The following is a 19,780-nucleotide window of genomic DNA, read 5'->3' on the forward strand; positions in this document are numbered from 1 at the left end:
ATGCCAAACTTCTCACCTTTGGATTTAGGGTACCGTCGTGTAACCTGGAAAGAAAGTCAGTAAGTTCTCATATGGGTACATAACAGCTCCCTCACAAGAAAGAGAAATGTGTGCGCACGCGCACGAAAACAAACTTCTACTCAATAAAGGGACAGACACACATATCCCTACCCAGGTTCTAAAAGAATAAAACAAAATTTATTTTAAAACTTTATTTCTGCAAAGCCAATCAAGAAGTATTGGAGGGAAAAAGTGTAAAAGTTATCCTTGCATATTCAGGAACAGCAAGCACTTAGTTTTGAGAAAACCAGGACTTAAAATAGTTGAATCAAAGGCAGTACCCTGCTACTTGTATTTTAAAACAACTGTGTTCATTCTTAAGCAACATTAATTTCTTCCCTAAAAGCTACAATATGATACAGTACGCAATAGCTCACTTGAAAGTGCTAGAATCAGAAGGTAAAGAGAAAATGCCATATGCCAGCCCACTTAACATTTACTACTATACAATGCTTTTTTGGTGCTTGATAAACCAAGCATTCATGTTAGCATTACATTCAACAAAAACATTTCTCATACTTTGGGTTTAAGATCCTTGCCCCTCCAGTTCCGATGTTGTGACATCTGACTCTTCATCATTGTAAATATTTTCAGCCTGGAGATAACAACCAAATAAATTCATAGGTAAAACTCCCCCATGGTTTTTACATTACCTAAAAATAGCATTTATTAATTGTCTATCCAGATTTTTGGATTCATGGTTCAATGTGTTTCAGTGTTGAAAATTAAATGCGAACACATTTTTAGAGTATTCAGTAATTTCTTTTTCGTGTTTTTCCCCTAAAGGCTTTAATAAATTTAAAGGGGGAGAAGTAGGCAGGCCAGTGTTCTCAAATTATTTGCCAGTGTGTATTTCTACATATATAACTAGTTGCCCATGAAATATGTTTCAATTATTGTTCATAAAAGGTGTTTCCCAAAAGCATTTCAAACCATCACTTAGAGGGAGCCATGGCCCTGAAGTTGATGAAAAGGTCTAATAACTCAATGCCTTAGAGATGTCACGTACTTAGTGCTCATCATCGGAGAACTCACTAGGTGTGAAGGTGTTGACACTTTCCTCCTATATTGTTCATGCCTACGACACAGCAGACACCAGATAGAGTGGCGACGCCAAGAGCCCAGTTGAAGAGCACAGTCATGAAAATCAGCACATGCTATGTCTACATTTGTGTTTATACAGACACGTACAGATTTCTCCTGACCTGACAGGCGAATACTGACCTAAAGACTCATTAGAATGGAAAATGTTTTGAAAGATTGTTTCCTTTCTATAAATATTTGGTGTAGTAAGCACGTTTGAAATATTTCTCTTATATTGTCATTAGTAAATCTCTCCTTTACAAGATAGTCATTTAGGAAAAAAAAAATATTGTAGCTCACCATTTGCCAAATCTGCATGATGTTATCCTCAGACACCGAGCAAATGACCCAAGGCTCATTGGGGTTCCAACTAAAATCTGATATCTTGGCGGTGTGTCCTCCATGAATAAACTGTTAAGAACAACAACAAAAAGCCTCGGTTTCATATCTTATGTTAAAAGTTAGGTTTTAGAGCATCAGTCTTGCAACAGGGGTGGGTGGGGGCTGCTGTTCTGCAGTTTGGAGGGAAGGCCGGAAAGGCTCAGTATGCCACCCACGTGAACCCTCCAGGGGCCCAGCAGATGCCCAGATGATTTGATCAGGAACAGGCGGGAAATGTGGGCACCGGCATCAAGATCCAGGAAGTTTAGTTTCTGGGAATGGAACTAAAAATCCAGCCATTAAAATTCTTCCATACTCTCAGAAAGTGTTAAGTGTTGCTAATTGAATACTAGCACCTGTTCCCCTCCCCACAAAAACTTCTCAGAAATATAACAACTGAAATCAATGAGAAATTACACTATTCCAGGAGCTCAAATTATTCTTAATGAAACACTGGTAAAAACCTACTTGGCTCCAGTTCCTAGTTTCAGTAAATGTCAAACCCCAATCTCAATAACCTCTAAGACCTCCAATTTGAAATCATGAAGCTAGAATTTGAAGTTCTGACTCATTTTCCATATACATGGATCAATGACAGAATCCAATCTACATCTGACATTTCATTTTGCATAAGAAAGCCAACATATACCAGGAGTTCAGGAGGCCCATCTTCTGCATCTTCCGCTGATTGTTCTTCTCCGATTTTGCTATTAAGAAAGAACATGACGTTTTCATTATTGAAATTCTTACAGTGTGATTGTTTGCAGAATCAGAAAGCACATAATGTAAAAACAACACATTTCTATACTGCCATTGATTAGTTTTTTATATTAGTTGATGGGAAGGTGGGGTGTTTACTTTCTAGAAATGGGTAGAGCTGTTCATAACTGAAGCTGTAAGATAGAAATTGTTAATAAATATTAAAATTCATTATTTCCACTGTGGTGTTTACTGCAGTAGAATTAAAAGGTGTAAAGTATCTAAAATATCTACAGAAAACTGATGCCTAACCCCTACACTTCATTCTTTAAGTTTTTTTCAGTCCAGAAAGAAGATACAGATCTAAAGATATGACAACAGAACTTTATGGAATGTATAAACCAAGGAAAGGTTAAGTTTTTTCCTCCCTTCTCTTAAAAAAATTCAATTTGTAGAATGTGCCTGCAGTCCCAATAGTGAAGTCACTCAAAGTACACAGACCACTTACCAGCCCTATCTGCTATCTAGCCCAAAGGCGGACTCTGCTAGATAACTGCTGGGAAAAACCAGTCAGAGCAATAAACCTTCTAAGTGGTAGTCTTTTTTTCCCTTCCCATAAAACCAACCAAACCAAACATGTGGGACTGCTAGACAATTATGTGTCTCCTCCCTGTCAGGAGCATAATTGTGAATACTGACCATTTTAACCTATAATTTTATTTAATGGTATTTTTAATAGTAAGCAAGTCATCACTGAATTTTAAGAATTACACAATGCCTGCAAATTTATTATTGGCATCTTTAGGGACAATCCAGTTGCCAGGGCCACCAGCCTTCCAAACCTTGTTGTACCACCTATACGACCACTACATATTTTTGCTTTAGGTTTCTAGTTTTTCTACCAAAACTTTTCAAATAGAATATACTCAAATATCTGCTTGAAAGATTCTCTACATTCTCAATCATCTATCGTGGCCAGTTTGTTTCACAAGAACACGAAACATGAGATGTTTTAAAGCTTTACGAGCATTTTATTCTGCACTATCTCAGTTCTATACACTGAAGATGAAGCTACTATCTGTAATTAAAGGCAGCCTTGGTTTTAATACACTAAAAACTTAGTCTACATCAAAGGAATACATTTACTACAGGTAGGAAAAGTTATTCTTTGGTAATTTAATGATTTAAACTTAAGATAACGACATCTTATGCAGAAGTATATACTGAGGAACTTTATTAACGGCTCTAAAGGCTCAGACTGAAAAAGAAAAAGGAGTCTGAAATGGCAAAAATGGCAACTCTGAAGTCAAAGAACCCAAAGAACTGGGAGAAACTCTTTAAACAGCGAGCCTCACGACAGTTCTCTGACAGCACGGGCTGTGCTTACCCTGTTCCCACAGGCACACCCCACAGCAGGAGCTCATCTGTGAATGAATCAAAGCTCAGAAGAGCAAATGGTAGAAAAACCCAGAAAGACTCGTCCTGCAGGTGTACGTGAGACCCAATGAGCCACGACTAGCTAATGACATTTTTACCCCTTTCTATAGCAACAGTGTTTTCAATCAATCATCTGGATGTTAAAACACAAACGCGCCCTTCTCCCAACTTCATGCCTGAATATTAATAGAAAAATGAAACACTGCATAAATTTTACAGTCCATTTGCTGATTCACACCTATTTTATGAAACAAAAACTCCAGCAAAGTACTTAAGTTACTTTAATATTAGACTTATTAAACTGAGGTTAGCAAATTGCTCTTCTAAATTTATGAATTATATAATTTGCCAGATTGCCATATTTATGCAGTTTCTTATCGCCAGATTCTGAATTACCTTAAATCCCACACATTCAGGCGGCGATCAGTACCACTTGAAGCCAGAATAGTTTCGTTATGTGGAGACCAGTGGACCTAGCAATACATATTTGAAAATGTAAAGAATCATCCGTCCTTAGGCTTGTGGCTACTATCCTAACCCCTAATATTTTCCCATCGCGTGTCCTGTAGCCTCTCCTTGTCCTAGTCTTTCAAGTGCTCTTAAATGGTCCATCTCCCAGGCTTGCCCCGCAGGAAGGTCATACTTCCCACTACAGGAGAACTCAGCTAGGGGTCTCAATAAACTTATTCGGCCCCATAACCATCCCAGAAGCTTTTAAAAATTTCAATGATGTGTATCTTACCTTATGCACATCTCTTTTAAACCATGTACCGGATCTTTTTTCACTAGAGGAGCTGCCACATTGGCATACCTTAACTGAAGAATCCTTCGAGTTCACTTAACACTGATCCTGTTCTGCAAGGCTGCTTCTCCTACTTCTGAACTAACAGTCTCTCAAAAAGCTCCTAGTTATTTCCCACTAGTTAACTTATATTAAAAAAAAAAATGTCCCATGCCTACTATAATAAAGAAAAAAAATAAAAAATTTTCCTCTACCAAAAGTTACTATAACCTGACATACAGACATCAGAAAACTGTCACGTACCTGAAAAATCTCATCTTTATGAGATTCGAAGGTATGGAGTTTTAATTTTAAATTACGCAGATCCCATAAAGCTACAGTCTGGAGAAAAGTAACAAAGAGAAATTCATTTTTGCACTTCACATAACAATTTAAAAATATCTAATTACTACCATTCGAAACAACTGAGTTTATAAACACTGAATATGCAAAAACATAAAAACCTTATCCGCAGAGCCAGTTGCGAGAATAAACTCGCTGTAGGGATTGAATGACAGGCAATTGACTTCGGCAGTGTGCGCATCCACCAGGTGGCTCGGCTTGGAGGTGGTATTGGACCTGGTGTCCCATCTACGACACAAAAGGTACAAGGTACACAGCACACGAGGAGGTCATTCCACCCTCCTGACTTCACAGACGCTGGTGGTCGGCACCACTCCACGCCACTGCTATGACGGCCCCCTCCTCGCAGAGACACCAACCACACCTAGATTTGGCCACTTGGACTTCGGACCACTAAGTGATACGCTTATTTACTGTTTTTCGTTTCTTATTAGATCCTGTCTTAATTCACCAACTATTTCAAGAATCCTCAAGTTACTGATGATGTAGAAAAAATATAATTTGCTATCTACAACCCAGTCTTATCTAATTTCAGTACTTTGCCTTAATTGGCCTCAGGCATTAGTTTATGAGATAAAAAGCATTCCAGGTGGTTGACTGCAGCCCTGTGGCCATGCCGTGATACAAACATCCTTTGCCCTCATCTTCAACCTGGAGTCACTTTGATCCCAGTTCTGATATTCGCCACTACACCAAGCATGTTTCTTCACGTTCACATACCTGTTTTCTTTCCTTTTTAAAATTGTGCTCATTCACATACCACTGTAACTTTTATGTGAAATGACCATTATGTATGTGCAGTTTATTTATATGTCAATTATACCTCACTAAAGGTGAGTATTTAAAGGTGACTATACTTTCTCTTTTAAAGGCTAGGACATAACTTTAAAAAGAAAAAAGGAAATTAAACCACAGGCCACCACGACTGCTGATGGCCATTCAGGACACTCTTATAACAAGACCCCGTTAAACTTTCCACCTTACATCATCAGTTTCTGATCATCAGCAACAGATCCAAACAGTGACTCGTGCAGCAGGTGCCAGGCCACATCCTCGACCACAGCCGAGTGGCCAGTAAAGATCGCTTTAGCATCCACAATTTTGCCTTCCTTTGGCCCTGCATTGATATCCCACAGACAGACAGTCTAGAGAAAGAAAAAAACAAAAGCTGTAAGAGACTGAATTTAAACGCTAACATTTTGTTTAAAACACTCGTTAAAAACAAAACTATTTAACCATATACATGTTAGAAGTAAACATGAGAGAGTAATATAAATAAATGTGTCACAAACAGTAATATATGGGTATACCTTCCATGATCTGAGATGGGGAGGGAAGGAAAATACACTGTAATGGGAACAGGGGGAGAGCCAACATGCTCGCAGGCAAGGGATGCTCAGGTAATTATCTAAAATTCATCTAGACTAGATTATACAACACTGAGGGCCTGACATTTGGTATCCAGTGAACAGATATATGCACGTCCTAAAAATTCATGTTGGGTTGGGAGACTTGGAATTCAAACTAAAACGTGCCTCTTTAAAAGGATGCTGATGCCAAGGCAACTCAACAGGGACAGTTCTGTCTTTCTACAAATGGTGCTGGGAAAACCAGCACATGCAGAAAATAAAGTTAAACCCCTACCTCACACTATATACAAAACTCAAAATGGATCAAAGACCTAAATTTAAGAGCTAAAACTTTAAAATTCTTAAGACGAAAACATAGGTGTAAGTTTTTGTGACTTTGGGTTACATAATAACTTCTTAGACATGACGCCAAAAGCACACGTGACAAAATATACATAAACTGGACTCAAAATTAAAAACTTGTGCTTCAGAAGATATCATCAAAAAAGTGAGACGACCCATAGAACAGGAAAAAATTCTTCGAAATCATGTTATCTAATAATTTATATTTAGAATATATAAAGAACTCTCACAAGCCAATAAAAAATTTTTAAATGGACAAAGGATTTCACTACATATTTTTCCAAAGAAGATATACATATGGCCCTTAATTAAGAACATGAAAATGATGTTCGACATCATTAGTTATCAGGGAAATGCAAACCAAAACCACAATGAGATATCACCTCATGCCTACTAGGGTGACTATAATCCAAAAAAAAAAAAAATAGACAACAAGAAGAGTTGGTGTGGAAGAACACGGAGAAACTGGAACCCTGGCACACTGCCGGTGGGAATGGGAAGTGGTGCAGCTGCTTTGGGAATGGCGTGGCAGTTCTTCCTAAGTTAAACACAGAGGTACCATATTATCCAGTAATTCCACTCCTAGGTAACCACTCAAAAGACATGAAAACATACATCCACACAAAACTTGTACGAAAATGTTCAAGCAACATCATTCAAAATAGCCCCAATGTGGAAACAACTCAAATGTCCAAATGATAAATGGATGTATATCCATATAATGAACTACTTATTCAACTATATAAAGAAAATGAAGTACTAACACACGCTTCGACATGGATAAACCTTGAAAACACTATGCTAAATTAAAGTAGCCAGACACAAATGGCCGCCACATATTATATGATTGTGTTTATATGAAATATTAAGAACAGACAAATCTATAGGGATAAAAAGGAAATCAGTAATTTCCAGGAGCTGGGGGAAAGTGGGATTAGGGAGTGACTGCTTAATGTGTACGGAGTTTCTTTGTGATATTTGATGAAAACGTTATAGAATTAGACAGTGGTGATGATTGCAGCTTCGTGAATACACTAAAACCTACAGTACTGTACACTTAAACAATAAAAAATAAACTAAAATGTACCAAATATTAACCAGGTCTTATGCTTTATAGACTTTCCATTATGGAGGTCCACTTTTACACACCGGGGCCCCTTCTGCCCACCTTCCCACCATTCTAAGTCTGCTTCACAAGAGCTGTGCGAAATCGTAAGGCTCCAAAAAGGGCAATTCGATAACCGGAGCCCTAAACCCTGTGAAAACGTTACCCAATAACCAGCAGTAGCATCTTGGGAAACCTTTCAACCATACAGCTCTCCTTCAGTCCAGCACTGTGACTCATCCTTAACTCTCACTAATAAACAGATAAGAAAAACAGGTTTCTCACATGGTCATCAGATGCACTTAGGAGATGTCCACTCAAATTAGAATTCCAGGAAAGACCATAGCCTTCCTTCTGGTGGCCCCTTAACCTAAGATCAGGATTACATTCTCCACTTGGGTCTAAAGAAAAAAAGAAATACGTTAACCACTTATTATGTGTCTACTGGAACTGGCAAGAGCAAAGTCTCTCCAAGTGAGCCATGACATTTATTATGCTTAGAAAAGCACTGCACACACTCAAAGACTTGATCTGACCCACAGCCACGTTGAAAAGCAGTTCTTTGCGCTTAGTTTCAAATACTCAATGCAAACAGGTCTCATGACCATACTACTACTGGTTCATTTGCAAAACTGAGTACTAGCTCTAACAAAATACTGAAAACTATAGCTATCCTACAAATTTGCGTGATGACAATCCACCCCACCTCTGGGTGAATTTTTTAAAATCTTTTTGTGAGGAGTTAGCACAGGAGGTCTAGTTGCTCTGTCCTTGCATGTCTCCAGAGTAGCCTGCAACCATGAATGACCCTTAATCAGTCCCCAGGAATGTGACCCTCACAAAATTCTTCATGTCACTGAATGACAAGTTGTGTACGCCCAGAGCAATGGGGCATGCTGAGGCAGCTTGTTAAGACTTGTAGAACTGTTTAGCAAGATTCCTGTGGGACTATTTAGCAAGACTTAAGAGCTGGGGTCCTGAGTTTCCCTTACCATGACCAGTCACAGAGTGAGATGTGCCCATATGACCAGGCTGCCATACAAACCCCAGACCCCAACACTCAAACTGGCACCCCTGGGCAGACATGCAGCACATGCCCCTGGGGTCTGCTGCCAGAGAGAAAGCATGTTCTGCGTGGCCCCAGTGGGGAAGGACTCAAAAGCCTGTGCCTAACCTCTCAGGAATCTGCCAGATCTGTATCTTTTTCTCCTGCTTTTGCTTTGTGTCCTTTGTATAATCTGCTGTGAGGTCCTTCTGTTAAATCACTGAATTTGAAGGTGGTTATGGGATCCACAAAACAATTTTTAAACCTTTAAAAAGTTATAGCATACACTAGTTTGAACAACCTCAAAGCAATTACCATTTCAAATCAAGAAAAATGATCAAGCAATGGCCTGACTGTACTACTACATACCTGGTTTAGCAGGATGCTTTGTATAGTCAAAAACCAGCACATCAGAGGATGGTGTCTTCGTAGCAATGATGTGAGGGTTCTGCGGCATGTAGCGAGCACGGTTTACTTCTCCTTCATGGTTAATTTTAATTTCACATTCAATTTTTCCTGTCACAGAACCAAAGCCACCAAATTCTAATGTGAGAAGAAAGAAACACATACACTTATGATTAAAATTCATAAGTCACTTAATTTAATCAACCCAGCCAATTTTAGCCTGACAGAATATAGCACAAATTGATGAGACACAGACAGACAGACGAGACAAAGAGAGACAACAAAAAGATATGGGTTCACTTGCCACTTAGAATTCATTTATTCTCAAAGCCCATTTGGATTGGAAAATGTTGATAGCTATTTTATGCAAGTTAATTCAGTTCCACCTTCAATTTAAAACAATTAAAAATTGGCCTCTTTCAGTTGTGAAGATTATGTAGTTATTCACTAAAATTCAAATAACCATGCAACAAACACGCCTCTGCCTTTTAGTGCAAATATCTCATTTGGAAGCACGACAGCGAATTATCATCTTACTTTAGATTTCATTAAGACAGGGAAGATTTCACCCTTAGGAGTATAAACACTCCTTGGGTCTAAAATGAGAAACAAGTCTATGGCCATGCCACCCTGAACAAGCCTGATCCCATCTGATCTTGGAAGCTAAGCAGGGTCACGACGGGTTAGTACTTGGATGGGAGACCACCTAGGAAGACCACGTGCTGTAGGTGTAAAAAAATAAAAAAAAATAAGGGATTGTAAACTGACAAGGTCCTTGCAATCTGTGAGATCAACCAAGGGTTGCCTCGCCTTAAAAATAAAATAAAATAAAGTCAGAAGCATCCTCAAATACAATATCTGTGCTAACTAACCCTCACCCACCTTCAAGACAAACATGTATGCTGGTTCCACCAGAAAACTTGGTTCAACTGCTAATATGGAGAGCCAGAGCTAAAATGAGGGGCTTAAGCTCTCTATCTGGTGTGGGAATAAGGCTATTAGTGTTAAGTAGTTATTAAAAAGGCCTTGGATAAGTAACAAAGCCACATAATAAGTACGATAACATTTGGAAAGCAGCAAGATGACAGCAGAAAAAATACAAGTAGAGGACGTTTAAGCAGATAACAGTAAACAAGGACATTTTTTTTGTGGTGATAAAAACTTGAATTAGTTGCTGACACTTAAAAAGTTTGGAGGCTTCACATAATTGTTATTTTTTTCCTGATCTATATTGTTTCTTTGCATGTTCCTTTTTAGCTCACCCTGTGAGTTAGGGCACACTAACTCGAATGCCTAATAGAGCCAGGCAGGTAACAAGTCAGAGAGACTGGCTGGGACCTAGAGAAAACACTGAAAGCAGTAAACCGTTTCAGTTTCAGCCAGCTCTTGCTATGTGGGAATGTTTGGTGAACACTGGCTCTTACGGTTTAATACCAGAACTCAGTCAGTCTTTCTCTATGGCAAACACAGCTTACTATTTGTGTGGCTGAAAATCATCTCTCATTCCACACAACTACTCTCATACAACCACATGCAGTCACCTAGTTTTCTCAGCACTTTCCCTGCCCAGCATGTCAGTGGGAGAAAGGTTCCTCCGCTTTTCTAAGACCACCCCTCCTGATCAGCTCACCCTCCTACCTCCTGAGACCCTGCTCAATCTTGCCCCCCACCCCTGGGACTCCAAGGATTCCCTCTAACCCTTCTGCTATGAAGAGCAAGTCTTCCAACTCCTTTAGCTAAAACAGACCGAACAGCTCTCCTTTTTTAAAAAAATGGGGTCTCCGGTAAGATTTACTTTGAACACAAGGCTTTGTTTTCTTAAAAGAAAAAGTTCAAAAAACAACTATCTTAATGACAAATAGTATCCATAAAAATGCCAAAATGGAATATAAAAGAGGTGTTAACTGAATTATTATAGCTACTTGTAGGAATACACTGAAAAAATGACTTTAATAACTCAATATATCCACATATTATGCAGAGACTAATTCCTAAGATGAAAGTCCAATAAGTACACACTTTAGGATTAAAAACCATTAAAAACTTTAGCAGTATAACAATAAAGAAATAATGCAGAAGGCTGTAAGGGAATGGAATTGTGGGAGTGGTAAACTGAGTTAATAATTTTAGAAAATAGCTTTCTATTAATTTAAATTGACAATGAATACACCATACAATCCAGAAATTCCACCCCACTAGATAAGTTTTCCCATGTGTTCAATGAAAAACGGCAAGAATGTTCACTAAAGCACTGTTTTTAAGAACAAAAAACCACATAGATATGATCCAACTGCCCCTTGATAGAACAATTAATCACAATGGAATACTATACAGCAGTTAGAAGAATGAAATAGACATCAACATGGTATACACACACACACACACACACACACAAATATGAAATGAAAAAAGCTGCAAAACATTGTCTTTACTAGTGTTTGAGTAATGAACATTCAAATAATTGAAATGGCATACCAATTTCAGGACAGTGATGAATCCTGGAGAAGGTAGGGAGAAATGGGGTATGTGTGATGGGACTTCAGCTATAAGGTAGTATTTCGAATAAGAAAAAAAAACTAAAGTAAACACTGAAAAATGTTAGGATCTATCTATCAAATCTTTTGGGAGAGCTCGGTAAAAACAGGTGACAGGATTTAGCACAAATTGGTAGTTACAAAATAGTCACGGGGATGTAAAGCATAGGGAATGTAATCAATAGTATTGTAATAATTACATACAGAGTCAAGTGGGTACTAGAGTTATCAGGGTGATCACTTTGTAAGTTATATAAATAACCACTATTCTGTGTAACTGAAACTAATATATTGAATGTCAACAGTAATTAAAAGAAAATGTTAAAAAAAACCCCACCGTTATACATTATAAAAAATTATTTGGGGCTGTGCACATTAAGTGTTAACCTAGTAGGTCTGGCTGCTTAGCTTTCACATCTCTGAGAGACACTGGGACCATGACTGACCCTTGATCAACTGAGAACACAGACCTCACAACATTCCTTACGTCACTGATGGACTGATGATTTTGTGGTGTACACCTGGAGGATGGACCATGCTGTAACAGTTTGTCAGGGTTGCTGCGCACATATATCAAGATGATATGCACCTGGTTGCACCTGGTTTCATGACTAGGGTCCTGAGTTTGTGTCATGGCTGGTTGCTAGCAGGATGTGCTTACAAAACCACTCCCACACAAAAGCCTCAGACCCTGACACTCAAATGTGTTTCCCTAGGCAGAAAAACACTGCACATGTCCCTGTCATTTGCTGCCAAAGAGAAAGCACATCCTGTGCAGCCCTGGAGGAGACTTGTACCAGACCTCCCTGGACTCCCTGATGCATATCTTCTTCCTGCTGCTTTTGTTCTGTACTCTTTATTGTAACAAACTTTAGCCAGGAATACAATTTGTTATCAAGTCTTGTGAGTCCTAGCAAAATCACCAACTTGGGAATTTGGTCATGGGAATACCAAAACGGAGGAATGTATGTTTGATAGGAGGAAGAAAAAAAACAACAGAAGTCAATAGCTTCCATTTAAAAAAAAACCAAAACACAACACTATTAACTGTTTGGTATACACACAGTTATTCAACTTATCCTGGACATCTTTCCATAACAGTACATACGGATTTATCTCATTCTTTGGGTGTGTATAAAATTTCAGACTTATCTCATTCTTAGTAATTGCTGCACAGTATTTCAAACATGCCATAATATGTTTAAGCAATTTCCTATGAACTAATATCTGTGTTGCTTTGCTAGGTTGATCCTAATTTTTCTTTCAATCTTGCAAATAATGCTACTTTGAAATCCTGTGTACATGTGGGCAAGTCATTTTGTAGGATAAAGTCCTAGTAGTTAAACTGCTGGGCCAAAAGAAATATTAGTATACAGTTTTAGTAACATATCATCAGAAAGAGGCATATTCTCTTAAGACACCAATACTGCAGTGTATAATATACCTACCACCCTTCTCACTGTCACAGTGGGAAGCATCAAACTGCGCATCATCATTCGGAATATGGACTCGAGCAACCACGAGATGATTCTGCTCATCGGATGTGTGAGTCCCCAGCACTAGCCAATGCAGGGCATAATCCTTTCCTTCCGGTCTGTTTGGAAAGAAAATAAGTCACACTAACCCTACAAGAAATCAGTTGCTAACAAATTCGGTCCACCACTGATCCTAATACTCATAAATCATGAGTTCTTGAGTAAAAAAACATCTTCCATTTTAACATACTAGATGTTTCTGAATTCCCAATGAGGCAATGAGGTAGAATGGAAAGAATAAGATGCTGAGTCAGAGAAACTGGGTTTAAATCCTGGCTCGAACTAAAATTGGCTATATGCAATTCCTTAAATCACAACTTCCCTGTGGGTCTCAGTTTCTTCACTTTAAAAAACAGGTTATGAGTATAAATGGCATGATGTGAAAACCCCTTATGTATTATGTTTATGTGCTTAAAATATCTGAAATGAGCATTCTCAATTTTACAGGGTGGGTGGGGGGGGGAATCTTTGTCATTAATTCTATGAAAACTCACTTAAGGTTGAAAAATCTGCCAAGGTCTCTTGGCACTCCAGTCTCAGCAGTGATTTTGCATCTATCTATTAACAATGCCTTCCCATTTGTATTATCTAGAATGGCACATTTTCACCTGTGTTCCATGATCCCACCTTGGTGAGGGCCAAGAAATAGGGCTCGGGGCCCCAACACTGGACAAGTTAGGCTGTTTCTCAATTTCGGTTGTACAAATGATTCAGTAGTTTAAAAAAAACAATGGTTGAGGATTACTTCTAGGCATGTAATTTAGTAGTAGCTAAAAAATACAAGATAAAATTTTACCAAGATTTGGCCTAAGGTAAAAAAAAGAAAAGAAACAATACATATGCAACTCCAAGAACAGAACAGCAGCCTGTTGGAAAAAAGACAGGTCTTAGTCGATGTATGTTTAGTGGCCAAAAATATGGTGTGGTTATCAAAAAGCGTAATTAATTCCATCTTAGATAAACTTATATGGGGTGGGGGAAGGCAATGTGCGTGAGCACTCGCCCACTTATTTTTAACTGGAAAAACCAGAGTTAGAAAATTAGGCTCCAGGCAATGTACTTCAGGAGGACTTAGACAAAATGAAACCTTTACAGGGAATAGTGGCTCAAAATGAAAGGGAACTTAAACATATCTATGAGAATCATTTGAAAAGAAATAGGAATGCTTTAGAGAAAGGAAGCACCACACAGCAATGTTAGGGCTGACATAAAAGCGATGAAGTGAATTGTTTTTTTTCTTATGGGGTTAAGCAGAAAAATAACGACAGGTAAAAGTTATAAACAGGTCAGTTCACTACAGGACCTTTCTAAGGAGCATGGTCCCAAAATGGACTAGTGAACCTGAAAAATTCCTGGACTCTAAAATTCAATTATTCAGGTTTCCCGACTCAATTGTTATAAAGATTTTTCTCTTTACTAAAAATTCTTTCCTCTCCATCAATAAACTACAAACCTGAAACAATTTTCTTGAACCAATCAGTATTATACTATTTTTTTCCAATACTAGATATACCTAAGGCTGCATTAGACTAATGATAAATGACACTGTCCATTTTCAGTGCCAGGATCCTGTGCTAAGAAATTTACCTAACAATTATAGATTATCATAATGTTATTCTCAGTAGCATGGTCTGAAGCAGCAAAACTGAGAACCTAAATATCCACCAATAAGGAATTGGTGAAATAAATTATAGTACAACCATAAATAAAATTCTATGGAGGCTTTAAAACAAATGAAGATAGCTAAACATGCTGATAGGAAAAACTCTCCAATATAAACTTTAATCAAAAAGTCAAGTGAACAACTTGCTATCAGAAAAAAGAAGATAAAAGATATATGTACTATGTACGTACTTCATGCTGGCAGGATGAATAAGAAATTACAAACTGACTGCTCTGGGTAAGGGAAATAGGAGGATGTGGAAATGGAAGGAGGACTTATTTTTCACTCTATGCACTTTTGTACCGTCTGAATTTGAATGACTACAAAGCTTTTTAGGTATAAAGTTAGTCTCAATATGTTTAAGAAATTACTAAGAGATATAAAATAATTATCTACCAGTTTTGAAAATTTCTTGATACCTAAATAAAAAATTAAAAGAGGCAAATTAATTATTTGGACACTTAACTCAATTTAAGGACAACAGCTCAGAAAGTGCAAGTAACCATTTGGAAGCAAGTTGTATGTGGGCAGAAGGCCTTATGTGGTTGAGTAGGGTCTAGTTCCTCAAAGACCCCAGCCATAAAAGCAGCCAGCATTTCTACTGCTTTGTATGGTGATAAAACATAATCACAGTCCCTTCATATCCCAAACAGAACCCTACAAAGCACACGCAGCTGTCCTTGACATCCAAGAATGCAGGCTGGCTGGCATTTTCTTGCTTTCCCAGAGAACTGCACATACCACAACCAGACCCAGACCTCACTTTTTTGCACGCAAAGACCACAATGGAATACATAATTTAAAGTATTTTTTGCTAAATTCTTAACTGTTAATATAAAAGCAATACCTGGGCTGAGAACGTACAGATCTATTGTCTTTAGAAAATAAAAACCTTTATACAAAATGCACTGAAGATAACATTTTAAAAAGATTTTAGTAAGCAGCTTTCACTGATTCAAATGGAGAAAGTTATTCTGTATGATAATTTCTGAATAGGTCAGGATGGAAAATCAACATCAGTCATTCCTTACTGTGTACTTACTCTGCAGCAGCCCTTAGACATGCATGATCTTACTTAATTTCCTCAATGTAGGCAGTCAGTAACATCAGCACCTCCATTAACAGAACAGACAACCCGGGATAGAGACTAACCAACTTGCCCTAATTCCCAAAGCTACTAAAACCCAGGGGGCACTAAGGTCTCTAACATTAAAGCCCCAGCTCTTTTTTTTCCCCTGCTGTCCTCCTTCGAAAAGATTAAAGAGAATGTAAATTAACTTTTTTAAAATTTAAATCTGCTTAACAGGAAAACACAAAGAATCAAATGCACATGAATACCCTTAAGTAGTTGATGCTCAAAGTAATTTAAATGTTAATGCTTAAAACAAACTTGGCTACTCTTCCCACCTTTATACATTTACACTAAGATTTTTGGAAACCCCAAAATAAGTCCTATCTTTATGGAAGTAAATGTTTGCAAATGGAGAACCTGGCCACCATGAGAGTAACTTTATGTAAAATTAACTTTTTTTTTTTATAAGTTGTCGCAAAATGCCATTCTAGATTTGTGAGATGAATCATTAAATTATATGTTCACGATACCCAAGTTTAATACTTTAAAAGTACCTGGCTAAGTTTCCACAAGAAAAAGTCCAAGTGTATGAAAAAGGTAGTCTAGTGAAGTGATCGCCTCAACTCAGGGGTTACCTGTTTTGGGTTTGAAGTCATCTTCGTCATTTTACCTGTGTGATCTTGAGCATGTTACGCCACATCAGAGAAACAAGGATGACAAAAAATAATCAAAGTATTTGTTTTTAACATTAAACCATGTAACTAAACAGAAAACTCTACAGATGCGCCAGGCCCTTTTCAAAAGGCCCAATAAATGTCAGCAATTATCACCAGAGATAGCTGAAAAGAACTCTCTTATCAAGACCAACAGCAACATCAAAGCGAATTCCATACTGTAAACCAATAATACCCCCTTTTCTGGTGAGCTGTTGCCAAAGTCTTTTCCCCTTTGGCGATTAAAACTTATTCATCTTGGGGGCTGGTTACATGGGTGTGTTCACTTTGTAAAAATTCATCAAATCATATGCTTATGATTTGTACACTCTTCTGTACATATGCTATTTTTCAATACAGTTTTAAAGAAATCCATTCATTTGGGCCCGAAGAAAAGTTCTATATTTAACCCCAAGAAATATCAAATATATATCTGGTGCTTCCTGCAAATATCATTAGTCTCACAACAGATTTCTTCCTCCCATTTCAACGTCACATTTACACATCAGAAATCATCCCATAAATCACTTTAGTTTTAAAAATAAAAAATCGCCTGGCACCTCATTCAAGGGCTAAATTGATTGCATGCTTACTTTCTATGTAAAAATGACAAAAGCAGGAAAATCAGGCCAAAAGTTAAATTTGTGCAAGGTAAAAGGTTGTCAGGAACCCTTACTTAGTCACTTCAGGAAGCCACTGAACGGTAAGACTCGGCCACTGAAGAGCATGGGTCATAACCAGGTCATACAGAAACGGTGTATTCTTCTTCCAGATTTTATATTCTTCATTGATGACACGCTCCTCCACAGTATCTTCAAACACTGAAATTTGGAGAAAGCCCATACAATTAAGTGCTTGAAAAGGATCGGAGTTCGAATCTGTACACTGATACTGGAGGTCACCTCGAGAAGGCCACACCTAATCTACTATTTTCCTTTACCTCTTATTTGGGCAAACCTACTAACTGCTCTTCCAGAGCGGATTTTTTTTGCACTTTGAAATTAGTATCTCCTGCGTATAGACAATTGGGTAATTAATTACACGGACATCAAAACTGTTTCGTCAGTTACAGCTGTTCGCACCTGTTCTAAGATGACGCCCCGTATGCAAAGAGGTTCTACGACCCACCCGGGGAGGCGAATCCACGTGTAGCACAGAGCCATCGAGCCGCTCCCTCCATCCCCCACCAGGAGAGGCCTCCGCTCCCACGAAGCTGGCGTCGGCAGCCATAGTCCGGCGGGTTCCAGAATCCCCCGGACGAGGGCCGCGACCCCGAGGCGTCGGCGCGCGCGCGTGGAAGCCGCCGTGCCCGCTTTCCGGCGGCAAAGACCGCCTCCGCTCGGGGGCCGAGGGCGCCGGAGGGAGCGCCGCCGCTGGAGGGGGATGGGGGGAAGGGGGCCCAACCCGCGGCCCCGCGCCCGGCTCCGGAAGTGCTCGGAGCCCTCCGCTCCGCAGCCGCGTCCCGCGTAGGCCCCTGGAGGCGCGCGCCCAGTCTAGCGCCCGGCCCCGCCCCCTGCTCCGCACGCCAATTCGCGCCTTTCGCCGGCGCGTGCCGCGGCCTCGCGAGCCCGCCGCCCCCCGCGGCCCCGGCGCGCGCCGCCCCGCAGGGCCTCTTACTCTCTTTACTCGCCATCTTGCGTCGGGTCGTTCGCCCCTCGCCGCCGCCTCAGACTCCCCTCGCTAGTCAAGAGCAGTCCAACCGCAGGCGCTCCTGCCTTTCCCAGGCGCGCCACACGCTTCTAGGTCTCGAAGCCTGAGCTCCGTCTTAGGGCCTGGGTGCTCCCCAGACGCCGAGTTCTTCTCTCCTGCCTCCTCCCCGCTCGCGGGTACCGAGGACTGAGGCGCTCTTCTCTCTCTCTCCAAACTTGGAACGAGACTTTTCAACCCGCGCCTCCCAGCCCGCCCAGGCAGCTGAGCGCAGGCGCATCCGTCCTGGGAAAAGTAAGAGGCTGGGAGGAGGCGGGCCTGGGAGCCGACGGCTTCGTTGTCTCGACCAATGACGTGCGGCAGGCAGGTTTCACGCGGCTTTCGGAGGCGGGCTTCTGGGGGTGGGCGGGGCGTTCCGCGGCAGGAAGTTGGCGAGGCGCAGGCGCGAAGACTCGCCCAGCGCTCCCAGGGCCGGGCGCGGGGGAGGATGGGGGCGCGCGGGGGTGGGGCGAGTGGAGGCGCGGCGTGCTGGCTGCGTGGGGGCTGCGAGCCCCGGGAGGCGAACCCTGGGGCCGCGGGGCGTGGTTGCTTGCAGCGGCCTTGGGGGCGGGGGCAGGGGTGGGGGTGGTAGTGGGGGTGGGGGTAAGGGTGGGAGTGAGAGGGGGGCAGGGAGGTTGCCGCCGCTTAGCCAAGCAAAATCTCAGCGAGAGAAGAAAATGGTTTCTAGTCTCGAGAGATTACTGTGTCCTCAAAGTCTCCCCGATGATCACGGGCATGCAATTTTGCGCACCCCGAAAGGTTTCCCTCCAACTGACTGGCCTTTCTTGGGGCCGGGTCGAGCAGAGGTGGGGTTTGTTGGAGGCAAAGAGGACTTTTCTGCAGAGGCCGCGGGCGTTTTCTGACTGCAGAAGACGCCAGGCCTCCCTGTTAGGCTAAACCTGCGGCCTGTGCCGGCACAGGCCGCCAACTGCCCGAAGCTGACCAGAATTACATTTTCATTTGTTCATACATTGGGGTTCTTCCGGTGATGATTCGCGGCCTCTCTTATTCAGAGATTTTGTCCCTACACTATTGTTCTTGCCTCTGTCCCATCTCTGGCCCCTGCTGAGTCATTCTTACTACTTTCTGGGGGGCCCAGGGCGAACCCACCCCAAACTGGTGAAGCTGGGGAGAGCTGCGCAAAGCTGACCCGGGCTGGCTTGCCTGAGCCCTGCTTTGTCCGGGAGCTTGGTAGCCGCTGAGGAGTGGGTTGGGGTGAGGAGAAAGAAAGGAGGCTGCAAGGCCAAAAGAGCCAAGGACAGAGGTGACGGGGCGTGGGGGCGGGTGCGTGAGCTAGTTGAGGTGCTACGTGCACAGGGAACCACAACCTACATCCAGACTCCGAGAGAGGCTCCCCCTGCAAAAGCACCCCGCAGAACATTTGCTGCCTTGATATTTTCCAAGTGTCTTCATGCAAGTCACCATGGTGATTCTCAAATGAAGTCGTGCAGTTGCCGCTGTGATGCCCACTTTTGTGATCGGGAAACAAACCCAGATGTTATCCTA

The 19,780-nt window shown here is 40.9% G+C and overlaps 1 protein-coding gene and 1 pseudogene across 2 annotated transcripts; one reads left to right on the forward strand and one right to left on the reverse strand.

The window, feature by feature from the left end:
* Positions 1-168: 168 nt before the first annotated feature.
* On the reverse strand, positions 169-18,520 carry RBBP7 (RB binding protein 7, chromatin remodeling factor). Of its 2 annotated transcripts, none has more exons than XM_016133335.2 (12): positions 18,206-18,520; positions 17,265-17,409; positions 13,054-13,199; positions 9,036-9,182; positions 7,907-8,022; positions 5,789-5,949; positions 4,906-5,032; positions 4,706-4,783; positions 4,057-4,133; positions 2,174-2,231; positions 1,444-1,554; positions 169-655 (listed from the first exon to the last, which is right to left on the reverse strand). In XM_016133335.2, exons 1-12 carry the CDS (start codon positions 18,219-18,221, stop codon positions 587-589), a joined length of 1,251 nt encoding a protein of 416 aa, XP_015988821.1. In that variant the 5' UTR covers positions 18,222-18,520; the 3' UTR covers positions 169-586. The 2 variants fall into 2 exon arrangements, with proteins under 2 accessions (XP_015988821.1, XP_015988820.1); XM_016133334.2 differs by having other exon boundaries at positions 9,036-9,209; positions 18,206-18,519.
* Positions 9,684-9,802, forward strand: LOC118607889 (annotated as a pseudogene).
* Positions 18,521-19,780: the final 1,260 nt, after the last annotated feature.

Source organism: Rousettus aegyptiacus, unplaced genomic scaffold (assembly GCF_014176215.1).
Source record: "Rousettus aegyptiacus isolate mRouAeg1 unplaced genomic scaffold, mRouAeg1.p scaffold_m13_p_9, whole genome shotgun sequence".
NCBI lineage: Eukaryota > Metazoa > Chordata > Mammalia > Chiroptera > Pteropodidae > Rousettus > Rousettus aegyptiacus.